The sequence below is a fragment of the Cucumis melo genome, chromosome 1 (genome assembly GCF_025177605.1).
Source record: "Cucumis melo cultivar AY chromosome 1, USDA_Cmelo_AY_1.0, whole genome shotgun sequence".
NCBI lineage: Eukaryota > Viridiplantae > Streptophyta > Magnoliopsida > Cucurbitales > Cucurbitaceae > Cucumis > Cucumis melo.
Window position 1 is genome coordinate 31,635,616 of NC_066857.1, and position 16,269 is coordinate 31,651,884.

Here is a 16,269-nt window from a genome sequence, read left to right on the forward strand (position 1 = left end):
CAAAATTTATAATAGCTTTAGGTTCGATTTGATTTTTTTCCTCTCATTTAATGTATTTTCTAATTAAGTTTGGAGAAATTCGATTTAAATGATATAAAGTTACCTTCATATAAACTATTATGAAAAAACCAATTTATAACTAATTTAGTAGAAATTGAAAATCACATTGTCACATTATTTTGAATTACACTACTATTTTTCTTTTATCAAATTTTCATCCATTGATCTTGCAAAATTTATACTATAAGGAATGTTTTGACACGTTCTATGAAAGATCGATGGAAATGTTACAAAACTTAAAGTAATATAAATATTTTGCAAACAATTTTTTTTTATATTGCATTATAGTAGTGGATGTTTGAACTTTCAAATCCATGTCGGTTGCACTTAAATTATGTTCCAGCAAAGGGATCATCAAGTTTTTTTAAGGAAGGAGATGAACTTAGCTAATGTGGAACTATCACACTCATAGTTTACCTAAACCTAAGGTTCTCTTTCTCTTTTAGAAAAAGATTCAAATGTCTTTTGTCCTCTCATGAACACAACTTCTAAAGAGTTGGTCTCTAAAGCTGAGACTTGTCTTTTATTTTTTGACATTAGTTTAAATAAGATCAGCGAGTTGGTCTCGACCTTAAGGATGTGTTTGGGGTGGAATTTTAGGGGAAAAATGACTAGAAAATTGGGCCAAACCGTGTTTGGCCCAAGGAATATGATAAATAATACTATCCCTAAATAACCCTATTTTATCATCTCTTTACTTTCTTACAACCTTACATTACTCTATCCAAATAACTCAATCTAAATTCTATTATTATTTTTTAAATTACTACAATTATAATTTTTCCCCCAAACACATATTATTATAATACTATTATCATAATCATTTTCTCAAACACATACTATTATAACACTATATTTTATATTATTTCCCCTAAACACTAGGATTATCATAATCTCAGGATTATTATAATTTTTTTCCCTTATAACTCTTTCCCTCCCCCAAACGCACTCTAAAAGTCAAGGCAACCCAATTAATGTAAGCAATTCAGTTGGTTCACTATCTTGTCTTTAGAATTAATTTTTTTTGTTTAAATTGTTTCTTTTATAATCAATTGATCTTAAATAAAAAGTTTAATGACATGGAAATGATAAAATTGAAAAACCTATGTTTTTGAATGAGGCCATTTATTCAATTTTGGTATCTACATGAAAAAGGAAAAAAAGTTAGTCAACAATTATAAAGTAAGGGTAAGTTGTTAATTTAATGCCAAAAAATAAAAAGCAAACTTCCATTCATGTGCGGTAGGAGAAAACTCACGTGGTGCCATTCCCTTGGCCAATCACTTAATGAAGCAATTCCCACCAACAGCCTTTCTTTAAAAAAATTTAAAATAAGAAGATATTTAGATAAAGTCAGTCCAAAGTCTCGAAACGAATTTATAATACTTTATTCTAATCTTAAAATACTTTTCGTTTCTAAAACTTTAATAATTTTATTGCTGGAGATTTTAGCATATAAACGTTTTTAAATTTGTAATGATATCAAATTTAGTGTTACGATAGATGAGTTAATGAATATGACGAAGAGAGTTGGAGAAAGAGTATAAGTTTATGATTGAACTCTGGTAGGAGTATTCGTGTCATTTCACCTTCTAAGTCTCCACGAACAATTTTATAAAGAATGGACACGTTTTCAAAATTTAAAACTCAAATGACTAGTTTTCTTGAATGTTCCTTATTTCTATATAGTATATAAGTATGAAATTTCAATAATATTCAAAAGAACAAGAACTAGATCGCTACACATTTTAAAGTTATAAGAATTAAGATTAGGTTACGTAATCTATTGATGCAAATGTGAAAAGGGGATTTAGATAACTACACTTGTTGTTTTTTTATATATTTGTAATCGAAATAAATCGTAGGGTTCTCTCTAAAACTCTAATCAAATCATGCAATCTAATGCATAAACAAACGATGGTCGATCTAATTGTACTTGAATATTGGATGAGACCCACTAGTTTTATTGTAAATGTGAAAATTATGAAATTGTCATATTTATTATTACTTCCACTATTATCATGATCGTTATTGTTTAGAGTCAAACAATAATAATAATAGCAATTGTAAAGACAACAGTAAATATGACAAAATCGAAATGCCAAGTAGATGTAATAAAAACCAATTCAATTACGTGTGCGAATTAAGCTTTGTGCTGTTAATTGAAATTTCATTCCGACTACACCATATTTTATTTTATTACGGTTTGATAAACGGCCTAAATTTATTAACAAAAATGTTACCATTTGAATTTACAAATTAAATGATTAAAAGACTAAATTATTTTTAGAAGTTTGGGGAACACAAAAGGTTTTCTTAAACCTAAAATTATTATTTGGGCTTTGGGCTAAATATAGTTCCGGCAGTTCATCTTTCAACGAATCAAAATTCAGTTACCCATTTATCTACATACATTTCCCGGAGCTTCGATTCTGAAGGCCGGTTGATGCTAATGTCTTGCTAGATTACATAACCATACTGTCCCAGCGTCAAATTTGGAGCTCCCCAATTAATCAAATTCTGATTTCTTCTGTTGCAAGTCTAAAATCAGCTCACTTTTTGACTTTCTGAATTGTAGGGAGCTTATTTTTTTTTATATATATATACCTACATACATATCTAGCGCTTCCTGGAAATGGGTTTTCACGATTTTGATTTAAATCGAAAACCCATTGCCGGAGCAGTGCTATTGATGGAAGCGAAGTGATCGTTCTCTGCAATTCGTCTCTCATGGGGAGTTTTCTTGGTGGCTTTTTGTTGCCGCTTCTGCTTCTTACTGGTAAGAGTTGGTCTGTTTTCATGTTGTAACTTGTTGTGAGTTTCTTTTCTTGTGTGATATTTGTACCCTTTGCTTTGGAAAATTGGTTGAGGGCTTGCTGTTTTAATTTTTCGATTGAAGGAGCTAATGTGTTTTGGATTATTTGTTGCCAAGTATGTGATAGTTTGTACTTTTTACTCATTTTGATCTCTGTCGGGGAATTTTATAGGATTTCATCGATATACTGGTAAACCAAAGGGTGTGGTGTAACTTGTAAGAGCTTGGGATTTTAGGAGAGAGATAATATGTTTTCAAAACCTGCAATGTCATTTGTTCCTCTTTAGTTTTGATTTTCACTTGCTGATTCTTGTACACATTCCCAAGTATAGTGTTTTTCTTAAAAAGAGACGAACCTCTTTAATTTATTGATAATAGTGAGACTAATGCTTAAAGTACAAGAGAGTAGAGTACTGAAAACAAGAAGAAACTAAGGACCTGTAGGCGCAGCTGTACATCTCAACTAGGTAAACATCCCCTTAGCGCCTTCATCATATCCTCCAAGGAAACCAAAATAAAACTATCATACAAAGATACTAGAATACACCAATCAGACTGCAGTCAAAAAGACCAAAAAAGAAAAGAAAAAGAAGAGACAAACAAACAAAACCAGAAAGAAGAGCGAGGAACTACAAATTACAAGTATAGTGTTGAGTGTCGATATAGTTAAATTTAACACCACCCATCAGCTTTTAAGCTTTTGGGTTGAACCATGATTTAACAAATGGCTTGACACGTTTGGAGGTGAGGTTAAAGATGAAGGTTAAGAATTTAATAAGTTAGAACTCTTGTTTTGTCTCCACGATCTGGAAGCTTTTAGTGGGCAAAGAGAACTAATGCAAATATTGGTTTTGTTCTTGAGACCTTGGTTGCAAGGAGGAAAAAAAAAAAGAAAAAAAAGAAAAAAGAAAAATAAGAATCAACATAACAGTCGTACTAGTAGGCCCTTTACTCCATATAACTATGTCTGGCATTCCAGTTTGGACAATCCACTCTGATCAAAGAAAACATTTGGTCAAAGTTTAACTTTTGATATTTCTAACTTCATGAACAGCCCAATAATTTATATGAAAATTGTAATTGCTTAAATGTCCAAGGTTCCTTAGCTTTATTTGCTGTGAAGTGCAATCTGATACACTCTCAGGTCAAACAGAAAAATACTGAGATGCCAAAAGTTTTTTCTTAGGAAAAAAATATTATATTTTAAGAAAAGAGGGCAACAATTAGGACCAGGGTTTTAACTCTTTTATAAGGGAGGAGGTCATAAAGTCCTCTTCCACATTGCCCAAAAGGGAAAGAAAAATACATGTAAAATGTTTGTGTTTTAACTTACAATTCTACACATGTTTAGCTTGGAGTTATTTTATTATTTAGCTGCCTTCTCAATTAATATCACATAAAGATACTGATGAATGGTTGTCTATTTGACCTCCAGAACTATTAATTAACCCTTTTTATTTTCTCATTTTCTTGCAGCGGCTCTAATCAACTGGAGTCTGGTCTCTCTTACAGATTTATTGGTGTTTCTTTTCATTCAATTTAATGCACATAAAATAGGTAATGCATTGTCAATATTACAGTCGATAAAATTGGTTGTCAGCTTTAGTTATTCTTTTGTTTGTGCCTAGCTCCTTCTAACAAATTTAATTGATGTATGAAAATGACACAACTGTAAGAGAGCTTATGGGTTTATAGATAGAATACCCAGTATGCAAAAATCAAGGAGGTGAAATATTTACAAAAATCAAGGAGGCAGCAAAAATATTTAAGTGCAGTTTTGGTATATCTTTTGACAGTAGTAATCTTAACTGGTTAGTGGGTTACTACATTTTTAATAAGGACTTTGAGGGGAAAATACAAAATAAGAACTTCAGTCTTCATCCAAGGACATTATAAAGTGATTTCAAGTACCTTAATATCTTTTTTTCTTTTGAAAAGGAAACAAGTCTCTTTATTCATATAGATATAAATCAAGAGATTAATGCTCTAAATATGTGAGGGTTATACAAAAAACATAAAAAAGATCAATAGGTGCACCTAGACATCTCAACTAGGTTGACACCCCCTTACCGAACATCATATCCTTCAAGACAAAAATAAAAAATCTCGTCCGAGGCTTATATATTCAGCCATTACAAAAAGAACAAAAACACTATAATTCACTAGTCTTACAAAGGTTTCAACATTGAAACATACAGAAGACCTATATCAAAAAGCACATAAAGAAGTTAATTCAAAACAAGTAAGCTGGGAAAATATAAACTCTCCAATTAGAGTAGATTACTTGAATGTTGTAGCTCTCAAAAGGCTTGGAGAAGGAACACCACGAGGGGACATTCTTACGGGCGACTTCAAAGCGATCCAACCAAGCAAAAGATTTATAATGGAATACCCTTTGGTTCCTCTCAAACCATAATTCTGCCAAAAGCGACTTTGCCGCATGTAATCAAAGTGATCGAGGGATTTTTGGAACGCACCCCAACTAAAAGCTGATGGATATTTCCTCGAAAGTCAGCACCAAACACACAAGATAGGTTGAAGAAAGAAAACAACTTCTCCCAACACCAAACTGCGTACGAACACAAGAAGAATAGATGTAAAGGGTCTTCCCCATGCTGATGACATAAGGGGAAATGGAAGGAGAAAGACAACTGGTAGGAAGTATCCTAATATCCAAGGTCAAAGATTTTCAGGTGGTCGTTAGTCTTTCAAGTTTGCTTGTCAAAGATAGTTTAATGTTGATCAACCTCTAACAGGTGAAAGAAGTAGTGAAGGTTTTGGGCATTTATATCTAAACCCGATCCCCCACATAAAAATAATAGTTTCAAGGGAAATACTTTTGCCTCATGTTTTTTGGGTGTTCATTGCCCCCTTTTAACTACACTTGCAATTCCTCATTTTTCTTAATGAAAAGTTAAAAGGACAAAAAGCCCATTTCATCATCTCAAAGTCATGGTAGATCGACGTCTCAAGGGTCCTAGCCTAGACACTGTTTCATTGAAGTTACTTTCCAATCACAATCCTTAATAGATTGCTAAAATGTCACATGTCCACACAACCCAAAGAATACTTTTCCTTGATACGGTGATGATCCCTACATTTTGGAATAAAGCAAGAGCTTGTGGCAGGCTTGTTGTTTTGTTATTTTTTGGGGATTATGGCTTGAGGGAATGATGGGATTTTAGTGGGGTTGAACGGTTCTTGGAGCATGTGAGGGATTGAGGTTTAATGCGTCTTTATCTGTAGCTGTTAGTGAGACTTCTTTTTAATGATTAACTTAGTAACATTCTTTTAGATTCTTTCGTTTGTCTGAATGAAACTTGGTTTCTTACAAAATATATATATAAAAAAAAACTTTTGTATATTTATTTATACTTTGTACTTTACATGGGCTTTTTTCTTGTAGGGTTTATTTTTGGTCGGCGGTTTTTGGTATTATGGCCAATTATCATATTCTCTTCACTTGTTATTCTTGCTCAAGTTACTTTTCTTCTTATATGGTCTCTTGAGGGATATAAGTGGAGCATAGCCAATGCATGGTGGGCTAAGCTGATTGGATTCATGACGTAAGTGCTGAAAGAAAGCATTTTCCTTTTTTCTTTTCATTCTCTGTTGCTTCTACTTAGTGAAAATTTATTCCTCTGGATCATTTGCAGGATTCAGTCATGGAAATCGCCTTCTGTTATTTATTTCTTGGTCGTACAACTGTTAGCAATTTTCGTTGCCACTGCTGATATTTTCTGGTACAGAATTGGTCTTGTTCCAAGGGGAGATTCATGCTGGATTCATTTCTTTTCTTTTGTCAATCATCTAGGTTTGTAGATAGTACCATTTAATTTGAATATTGGCCTTTTTCCGTTTTGTAAGATTATAACTCCAATTCAATATGCATGCATACATGATAGAATATGATGCACTTTTGCCAAAGTATAGAACGTATGGGGAGAAAAGCAGAGATTGGCCAATTGAATAGGAAATTTCTGGAACTGAACCATGTTGGAAGTTGGAGTATATCAGGGTTAAACCATTTCAGAAGGGGAGAGAGCATATTTGTTTATGCACTTACATGCTTCAAGTGATGAATTTAATGCATTTCTCTCTCTCTCTCTCTGTCCCTCTCTCTCTCTCTCTATCTATCTATATATTAAAAGCACTTTAGCACAAGGGTCCAATCCAATCATGGATCTTTTGAATTAATTTATTTGATTAAATCAACTTTAGTTCAGATAACTTAAGCCTTTTGTTGGGGAAAGGAGGATCAAGGGTACAAAGCAGTTGTTGTTTATTTTCTAGAATAATATGTCATGCATATAGGACTAATTATCAACCAACCTATTCTGCACATTAAGCACTTTGCACTCTGTACACATTTGTTAGCCCTCATTTGCAATTAAATTTTGTCTTGACACTTGATATTTCTTCAGAAAATGAAATGCAAGATTCATTTTTTGTTCTGTTGAAAATGGCAGGTTCTCATCTAAGGGTTGCTTCTTGTTTGCTACTTCCTGCAATTCAAATTATTGTGGGAATTAGCCGTCCGTCATGGGTTTCTCTTCCATTTTTCATTGGCAGCTGTGTAGGTCTGGTGGATTGGTCTTTAACAAGCAACTTTTTAGGACTTTTCAGGTTGTTCCCCTGAGATTCGAAATAGTTTCTTGGCCACAAACTTTGGTGCATGAACACTCTGTTGTAGTTTGAAGTTGTTTTTATCAGTTGCATCCTTTTTATGTTCTGACTTTGCATGTTCTTTGAAGGTGGTGGAGGCCTCTTCAACTATATGCAGGTTTCAGTATTTTTCTTGTTTATGTGTATCAGCTTCCAGTTGAGTACCCTAGTATGTTGAAATGGGTAGCTGAATTCATTGGTCTGTTTAAAATATCATCAAACTCCGAATGGCCTGAGATCTGTTCCTACATTTCTCTCATTCTTTTCTATATCATGGTATGTAACTTGTTTGTCTAATTCTTCCCCCAATTTAACTTTATTGATGGCAAGATGTGAAGCAGAAAGTATCTGTTTCAACATTTACAGTTCAGGTGCACCAATAGGTGTTGGTGTTTTTCTTTTTTATTTCATTGGTCAATCAATTGTTTTCTCTTCTTCTTTTTCTTCTTCAGAAAATAAAAGAACATTTACATTTCAGACTCACTATGATTCCCTCTAGAAACTCTGTTGAATTAACAATTTGTTTGCTTTATGGCTGTATATTGCTGTTGCTGATCTTCTGTTTGACCGAATAGTTGTATTGTAATACTTCTTATGCAGCTTTCTTGTGTTAAGTGCGACCTTGAGGAAATGGATTTCATAATGTCAATGAGGGAAAGCAACTTAGTGGAGCAACTTCTTCCCTCCAAGCATTCATTCTTCATCCGTGAATTGAGGTCTCAAAGTTAATTTTTTATCATCTGCTTTACATGATATTGCCTTTTACTTTCTTATGAAGATGTCTTTTCCCTTTCTCCTTGTTCATATCTGCATAGTATGGTTTCAAGAATATATTTTAGTGAATATCTTGAGAAAATATTGAAATACCAAAGCTTATCTTTACAGGGTGTTTTTTGCTCATATATACCTGCTGTTGATCTTGCAGGTCCGGTGTGAAGCATACTAATGTTTTGTTAAGGAGAGAAGTTTTCCGAACATTTACTATTAACTTTTTCACGTATGGTTTCCCGGTATATATTTCTAATCAAAATGTTTATTTCTTCTCTATGGGTGTATTACCTTTGTTTGTGGTTCTTGCAGAGTCATGGTGTGTTAATCTAATAAATATGACGTTGAATATGGATACGAACCTTATCTATGAAAGGAATAATGATTTGGTTTCATAGTTTGTGCTAGCCCTTTTGTTATGATGTTTCTAGTTTTCAATTGGTTTCTTGTGAGCTTGTCTGAGTTCAGGGGTTGGGGTTTAATAACATGAGTTGGTTTTATATTTTTTGAAACAAGAAACAACTCCCATTACTGAAAACATCTTCGATGAAACCTTGCTTCATTTTGTGAAGTTTAGCATGGTCATTGCTTCATTTTGTGAAGTTTAGTATGGTCATGAAATATGGGTTGTACACAATGTGAAGGGCAATTTGACTATCACATATAATTTAGTTGGCACAATTATTCACACTATTTCAAACACCAATTGTGCTGTAACTCTATATTCTAACTTCACACTCAAATGTGAAACTGCATTCACTTCTTATTCTTCCATGGTACTAAGTATCTTCCTACGAAATACAATATCCAGAAGTTGATCTTTTATCTTCTCCAAATTTAGCCCAATCAACATCTACAAAATTCTTAACTTTTGTACGACCATGATCTATATATAAGATCCCACATGTAGGTGAAGCTTTTCAAGTAGCATCTAAGTTGTTCTATTGTAGCCTAATGATCAACTGATGGTGAAGTCATATATTGATTGACAATACTATTGAATAAGCAGTGTCGGGTCATGTCATTGTCACATAATTCAACTTTCCAACCAATCTTTTTTTCTTTTTTCCTTTAACTTTCTTTGGAAAAAGGAAACCATTTTTTTTTAATTAAAATGATAAAAAAAAGACTAATGCTCGAGATACAAGGGGGCAAGGACTATCTAAGACTAATAATCACCTCCTTGCTACTATAAATACTATTTTGTAGTCCTCAATTAACTACAGTAAACACTATTTCAAAACACACTTGCTATCTTATTTACTATCGGCTACCATTTTTTCTGTTTTATATTTATCATTTTTTATTTTTTACTACGAAGTTTACTATTTTCTTTTTCAAACTAAAATAGTTTACATTTCAAACACATACTATTATAACCCAAACTAAAATAATCTACAACTCAAACCCAAACTATTATAACCCAACTATAATAAGCTAAGATTATAATAACCAACTCTTTGCCCCTGACACCCCACACATATAAAAATAAAGCATAAGCTCAATGTACAGAAAACTTAAACAAACTCTTCTAGAACAAAGCATAAGATCTATGTAGAGAAAACTAAAACAATCTTGTAATACTTAGTGCACTAAGCTTGGAGAGGGAACACCAAAAGGTAAGGTCTATGCAGAGAAACCCATCTGAAGACGAAACTCTAAGCAGATCTCAAAACTAACAAACCAGGAAGAGTCTTATCCAAAAAGAGGGAAGAAATTGGTCTTGAAAGGCTCGATGAATTCTTCCAAAACAGAACTCCAAGAAAAGCTATAACTGCAAGTGAACAAAACAAATGAAGATAAGGTTCCTAAAATGGCCAACCAAACTGAAAATCGTTTATCCTAGGCAAACTATTGAACACCAACTGATTGTGAAAAATGGAGAACCAATGCCTAGCAAGAATGTAAGCTTCAAAAGATGCTTCAACCAAATAACTTCTAACGACAAAATGATATTGGAGATCAATGAAACGATTTAAACCAAACCCCAAAACCTCAGTTAAATTTTAATTTGTGACGACCGAGGTATGATTTCTTTTATCGTAATCCACACCTCAATTAAGGAGTGAAATGTGGTAGGAATTGAAGGGTACCTTTCTGTTCCACCGATGCTGCTGTTCGTAAAGCCTTAACCAAATGCTTTCTATCTTGAATTTTAAAGGGTCCCCTAAAATATATGTGAGTTGTATGACAATGAGCATGACACTCATATTTCCCTTTTGCGGTCAGGGTCGCCAAGAGTTTCCTGGTTTTCCACCAGCAGCAAGCGACCATTTGGCCCATATGGTCGCTTTTATACCAAATTGATGTAACCTCAAATGCTAATCATCCATAAATCAAGATTGTGAATCTTTTATTAGAATGATAATGTGTGTAATACGAAAGGGAAGACTAATATTATAGAGTTCATTATAGGTGAAGATAAAAGAGGAATGAGCCTAAAATATTACCCAATTGACCAGATTCTTCCTTCATCATAATGTTCCAAGAACATTTTGTTGCACATAGCTTTTTATTTTTTGTTGTTTTTTAATGACGATATCGAGCATTTTATTGCATTTTACATTTTTCATTTCATTTCTCTGTTGTTCTGTTAATGCCACTTTAACTATTCCAAGTTATTTCTTGTTTCAAGTTCATCCATATTGAGATTTATTTAAGCTTGTAGAGCTCCTTGTGACAGGTCTCCTTGGTTGCTCTGTCCTTCTGGAGTTTTCATTTTGCAAGTCTATGTGCATTTGGGTTACTTGCATATGTTGGATACATCATTTATGCCTTTCCTTCATTATTTCAATTGCATCGATTGAATGGGCTGCTGCTTGTCTTCATTCTCTTCTGGGCCATCAGCACATATATTTTCAATGTAGCATTCACATTTTTGAATCGGAAGATTGGAAAGGTATTAATTATTGAATTGACTACATATTAATATTTTCATTAGGACACATGCATCAATGGTAGTCTTTCTTGGTTATGTAATGTTTGCAGGATATGGATGTTTGGGAGATGGTAGGTTTGTGGCATTATCCAATACCAGGATTCTTTCTCCTTGCACAATTTGGCCTTGGAATTTTGGTTGCCTTAGTCAACCTTGTAAACAATTCAGTTTTCCTTTGCTTGTCTGGTGAGGACGAGCATTCTTCAAATGACAACTCTAGTCCTGGAGGTAATTTGTGATTGATTGATTGTCACTTCTCATACTTATTACGTTGGCTTATCTTATTATTTAAAGCGATTGCTGTGCTTTTATGTAGCTTATGCATCCTTTTGGTTGCTATTGGGATTTGTAATCAGTTGGTTTTGCTGGTTTTCCTTGATTTTTTTCTGTGGAGCTTTAAATGTAAAGCTGGTTGGTTTGGATGTTTCATAGATTTTTTGGCTGATTGGTTAGTTAAGTTTTATGATCGATTGACTGCTTTGTTAGCTTGTTAGGGAATTAGTTATTCCATTTCAATACCTTTAAATATCTGCCCCTAGGTTGAAAAAGTCAGTTCATTCAATAAACAAACTTTGAACTACACAATTATCTACAACATTTTTTCCATCTCTTTTTATGCCTGCCAACATTGTGTCATAGCCGTGGATTATATACAAGCCATTGATTTTTTATACCTTCTGATCCCAACAAAGCTTACCTTCTTTCATTGGTAAAGCTCAAATAGTTTTAACGTTGAAGTTTCTTGGGTTTTATGAAATTAAAGGTAAAAAAATTGGTAGTGATAACTTTTTTTTTTTTTTTTTTTTTTTTTTTTTTTTTTGTATACAGTATCTGTTTGTAGCTCTCAAATAGAGAAAATGACCCACGGAAATTACAATATATATAATACTAAACTAGTTTTTTTTAATTCTCAAATAAAATCATAGCCCCTTCGATCTAAAGCTTTGATGCCATTGTTGAGAAAAAATGAAGACAAAAAATATCATAGAAGCAATAATCAACACATCGACGTAGTTAAAGAAGCTTCTATTAATAGGTGCTGTTTATAAATACAACTTATTTTGGTATTGAATATAAATTTTTAGACATTCTTGGAGGAGTCCGATCCTTGGCTACATCTTTCATTTGTCTTGCATTCTTTCATTATCTTAGAGATATTGATCATCTTCCTCTGAATTTATTTGTATTTTTGTCAATTCGTTGATAGCTGTAAAGTTGGGTCCTTTACACGATTTAATTTTCAGAGGCAGGAGAGACCAAGGTATTAATTGTGGCAACTATAGCATGGGGTTTGCGCAAAAGCTCTCGAGCTATTGTGCTAACTTTAATATTCCTGGTTGCAATGAAGCCTGGTTTCATCCATGCTGTGTATGGTACGTTTTTCTATGCCAGTTAAGAATCAGAGTGAAATTTTGTGTTATTTTTGGTTGTTTCTTATGACACGAGAGCTACAAATTATGATTTTATGTAATACCTCAATTTTCTCATTGATTCTTCATTTCAACGTTCTTCAGTGGTATTCTTCCTCCTATACCTATTGAGCCACGATGTTACCAGAAAGATGCGCCAGTCTTTGATTCTTCTAAATGTGGTTCATTTTGCATTATTATATCTTCTTCAGATCGGATTGATATCGAATGTATTAGACCGGGAGGGTTCTTTGTGTAGGGAAATTCTGTTGCAACTAGGTACGTGCTTTCACCCACAGATGTTACATTATGATATTAAAAATGGATGTTCAGTTCGCTTGTCGCCTCAAACTTTTTTCAAAATAATGTTGAAGGAATAAATTATAAGTCTATGATAACGAAACAGGTTGCAGTGACTTTTTTCAGTGGTTCAATGCAGGTCTCCTTGGACGTGATAGCATGTGGGAGTTCCTGGAAATAGCTCTGCTTGCTTGCTTTTGCACAATTCATAACCATGGTTTTGAAATGCTATTTTCATTTTCCGCCATTGTGGAGCACACACCTAGCCCCCCAGTTGGATTTAGCATTTTACGAGCTGGCCTTAATAAGTCAGTTCTGCTATCAGTTTATACAGCCACAACAAATAATTATTGCCATGATAACCCTTCGCATGGTATATCCATCAAAACTCATCATTGATTACTTTGAGTCTATTATTTGATCTGTGATACAGTAAAAAACAAAGGAAACTTACTGTTAAGATTTTATTAAATCAGTTAGTTGGATTGCAAACTTTATTGTTGGTTTGAATTTTTTTTTTGGTTGAATCAAAGTGATGCACGATTATCATGCCCTGGCAGTTTATCCACTAGTCAATATACCCCAAGGTTAATTGGGATAAGGTTTAAGATTGGTGACCAGGAACTTCCTTGAAGTTGGGTCATAACACTCCAGCTGTATTTTTATTTTCTGCTTTTGTTTCTTTGTAATTTGAGCATCAGTCTCTTTTCATTATTTTAATGAAAAGTTTCGCATCCTTTTCAAATATTGAAAAAAGAAAAAAAAAACACTCCAGCTGTTATGTATGTAAACAGCCTAGGAGAACATTTCTTAAACCCTTTGGATCTAATTTATTCTTTTGATGATTATAGATATGCAAGTTTAAGATCCAAAAACTTTAAGCAGAAGAGATGTGAAAAGCTTTGTGTAGGAAAACTTTTTTGACGTATGCAAGGGAATATTGTTGCTTACACTCTAGTAACTGTCTGTTTATAATGATAGAGATAGATAGTTGCTTCCACCCAGAACTTATTACAAAAGTCCCCTTTAAACATAACCACACTTTAGCAACCCCAACAAATCTTGATCTTTCTCTAGCCACGACTATTTTGTTAAGAAGTGTCTGATCAGTGGGTTATACTATTTTCTGTTAGGTTTTCTTTTAACAATTTTGACACAACCATTGTTTCAATTTTGATATGCATTAGCAACTGTGATGATTATAGGAACTACAAAATAATTTGGTTTTTATGTTTCATCATTCGAATCAACACTTGAGATTCTTCAGCTTTGTATCCATTTAATCCTACATCATTTGTATCGCTCATTTATTTTCTTTCTCTACAGAGAGAAAAATTGCTTCATTCCTCAGTTCCATTGGAGAGAAGTTCCTATCCATGTACAGATCATGTGGAACCTATATTGCATTTCTGACTATTCTTCTCACGGTGTTCTTTGTCAAACCAAATTATTTATCCTTTGGTTACTTATTCCTTCTTCTTGTTTGGATGATTGGAAGACAACTGGTTGAAAGAACAAAGAGGCGACTATGGTTCCCACTAAAAGCTTATGCAATTATAGTTTTTGTCTTCATATATTGTTTAAGCAGTTTCTCCAGCTTTAGGATATGGTTATCTAGATCAATTGATCTTGATTTTTACTTGGGATACAACTCAGAGGCTTCATCTTTGCAAAATTGTTGGCAATCCTTGGCCGTATTGATTGTGATGCAACTTTATAGCTATGAGAGAAGGCAGAGCAGGTATAGCAGCTCCGATGAACCTGAGCTATTAGAATTTGGGAGACTTGGGTTTATAAAACGCTTCCTTATTTGGCACAGTGACAAGATTCTCTTTGCTGCTCTTTTCTATGCATCCATATCACCAATCAGTGCATTTGGATTATTATATCTACTTGGCCTTGTCATATGTGCCACTTTACCCAAGATTTCGCATATTCCATCAAAGTTGTTTCTGGCATATACAGGAGTTATCATGACAGCAGAGTATCTTTTCCAGATGTGGGGTAAACAAGCTGGAATGTTTCCTGGACAAAAGCATTCTTACTTGTCTTATTTTCTGGGTCTCAGAGAATTTCAGCCTGGATTTTGGGGTCTGGAATTAGGCCTACGGGGAAAAGTACTAATAATTGCTGCATGCACTCTTCAATATAACGTCTTCCGCTGGTTGGAGAGGATGCCAGGTTCTGTTTTAAATAAAGGGAAGTGGGATGACCCTTGTCCATTATTTGTCACAGAAGAAGATGATTACGACATATCCATTTCTAATGAAAAAAATAAATCACCGTTAGACTCTGGAAGATTGTTTGAACAGCAGGAAGGTCTGGATCATATTAGAAGGCCATCTTTTGTCTCTGCTCAGAATCAAGTGCCTCATTCTGCATCCAGTAAAAGAGACAACTCTGAATGTAGCAGCAATAGGAAATATTCATTTGGATTTATATGGGGAAGCACCAAAGAAAGTCACAAGTGGGACAAGATTCGTATTATATCCTTGAGAAAGGAACGATTTGAACTGCAGAAAATAATTTTTAAGATATACATGAAATTTTGGATGGAGAACTTGTTCAATCTCTTTGGTCTCGAGATAACCATGATCTCGTTGCTTCTTGCCAGTTTTGCTTTATTGAATTCTGTCTCGCTGTTCTATGTTGGGTTGCTGGCTGCCTGTATTCTTTTGGATCGTGGCATTATACGTAAACTATGGCCTATATTTGTCTTCTTGTTTGCTTCTATTCTTATCCTTGAATATATTGCCTTCTGGAAGAACATGTGGAATTCAAATTGGCATATGCCAAGCAAGGCTGGTGTCCATTGTCATGACTGCTGGCGAATCTCTAATCTCTACTTCCAATTTTGTTTGAACTGTTGGCTGGGTATGAATCTTGTAGCTGTTGATACTTTGTATTCAATCTTAAGATTAATCAACAAATCTTCCAATTTGCCTGCTTTTGTTAGGCTTTTTTCCTCCATCTTTTGCCAAGAAGTAAAGTATCATTGAATTAGTGAAAACTTACAGTCATGTAAATATACCCCACTGGAAGATTATTAGCACGTCAGACAATTAGATAGATCAAATATTTTGAACCTTGGTTCCAGATACATGCTTTGAAAGACTTGAACTTTTAAGTTATTGACTTGAGGACTGCAATTGCAAATTCTCTCTCTCTCTCTCTCTCTCTCTCAATTCTTACATCAACCTTTGTTCGAAAGAATGGATTAAAATGTGGTATGCTTTTTCAAACCCTTTGGTGCAAATTTATTCCTCAAAATTCTTTTCTAGTTTAAAATTTGTAAGTTTTTTTGATAGAATGTT

General features: G+C 33.8%; 1 protein-coding gene across 2 annotated transcripts in view; it reads left to right on the forward strand.

Moving 5' to 3' along the window:
- Positions 1-2,433: 2,433 nt before the first annotated feature.
- The window catches only part of LOC103492709 (piezo-type mechanosensitive ion channel homolog), a 48,057-nt gene continuing 34,221 nt past the window's right edge, over positions 2,434-16,269 (forward strand). Inside the window, exons 1-14 of one of the 2 annotated variants that reach the window (XM_051086842.1) lie at positions 2,434-2,839; positions 4,352-4,432; positions 6,282-6,441; positions 6,532-6,689; positions 7,345-7,501; positions 7,630-7,816; positions 8,141-8,256; positions 8,466-8,550; positions 10,992-11,207; positions 11,297-11,474; positions 12,491-12,619; positions 12,761-12,934; positions 13,095-13,328; positions 14,282-15,829. In XM_051086842.1, the coding sequence (XP_050942799.1) occupies positions 2,791-2,839; positions 4,352-4,432; positions 6,282-6,441; positions 6,532-6,689; positions 7,345-7,501; positions 7,630-7,816; positions 8,141-8,256; positions 8,466-8,550; positions 10,992-11,207; positions 11,297-11,474; positions 12,491-12,619; positions 12,761-12,934; positions 13,095-13,328; positions 14,282-15,829 (3,472 nt within the window). In that variant the 5' untranslated portion in view covers positions 2,434-2,790. The remainder of the gene's footprint in view (positions 2,840-4,351; positions 4,433-6,281; positions 6,442-6,531; positions 6,690-7,344; positions 7,502-7,629; positions 7,817-8,140; positions 8,257-8,465; positions 8,551-10,991; positions 11,208-11,296; positions 11,475-12,490; positions 12,620-12,760; positions 12,935-13,094; positions 13,329-14,281; positions 15,830-16,269) is intronic. The other variant, XM_008453184.3, reaches the window with a different exon arrangement.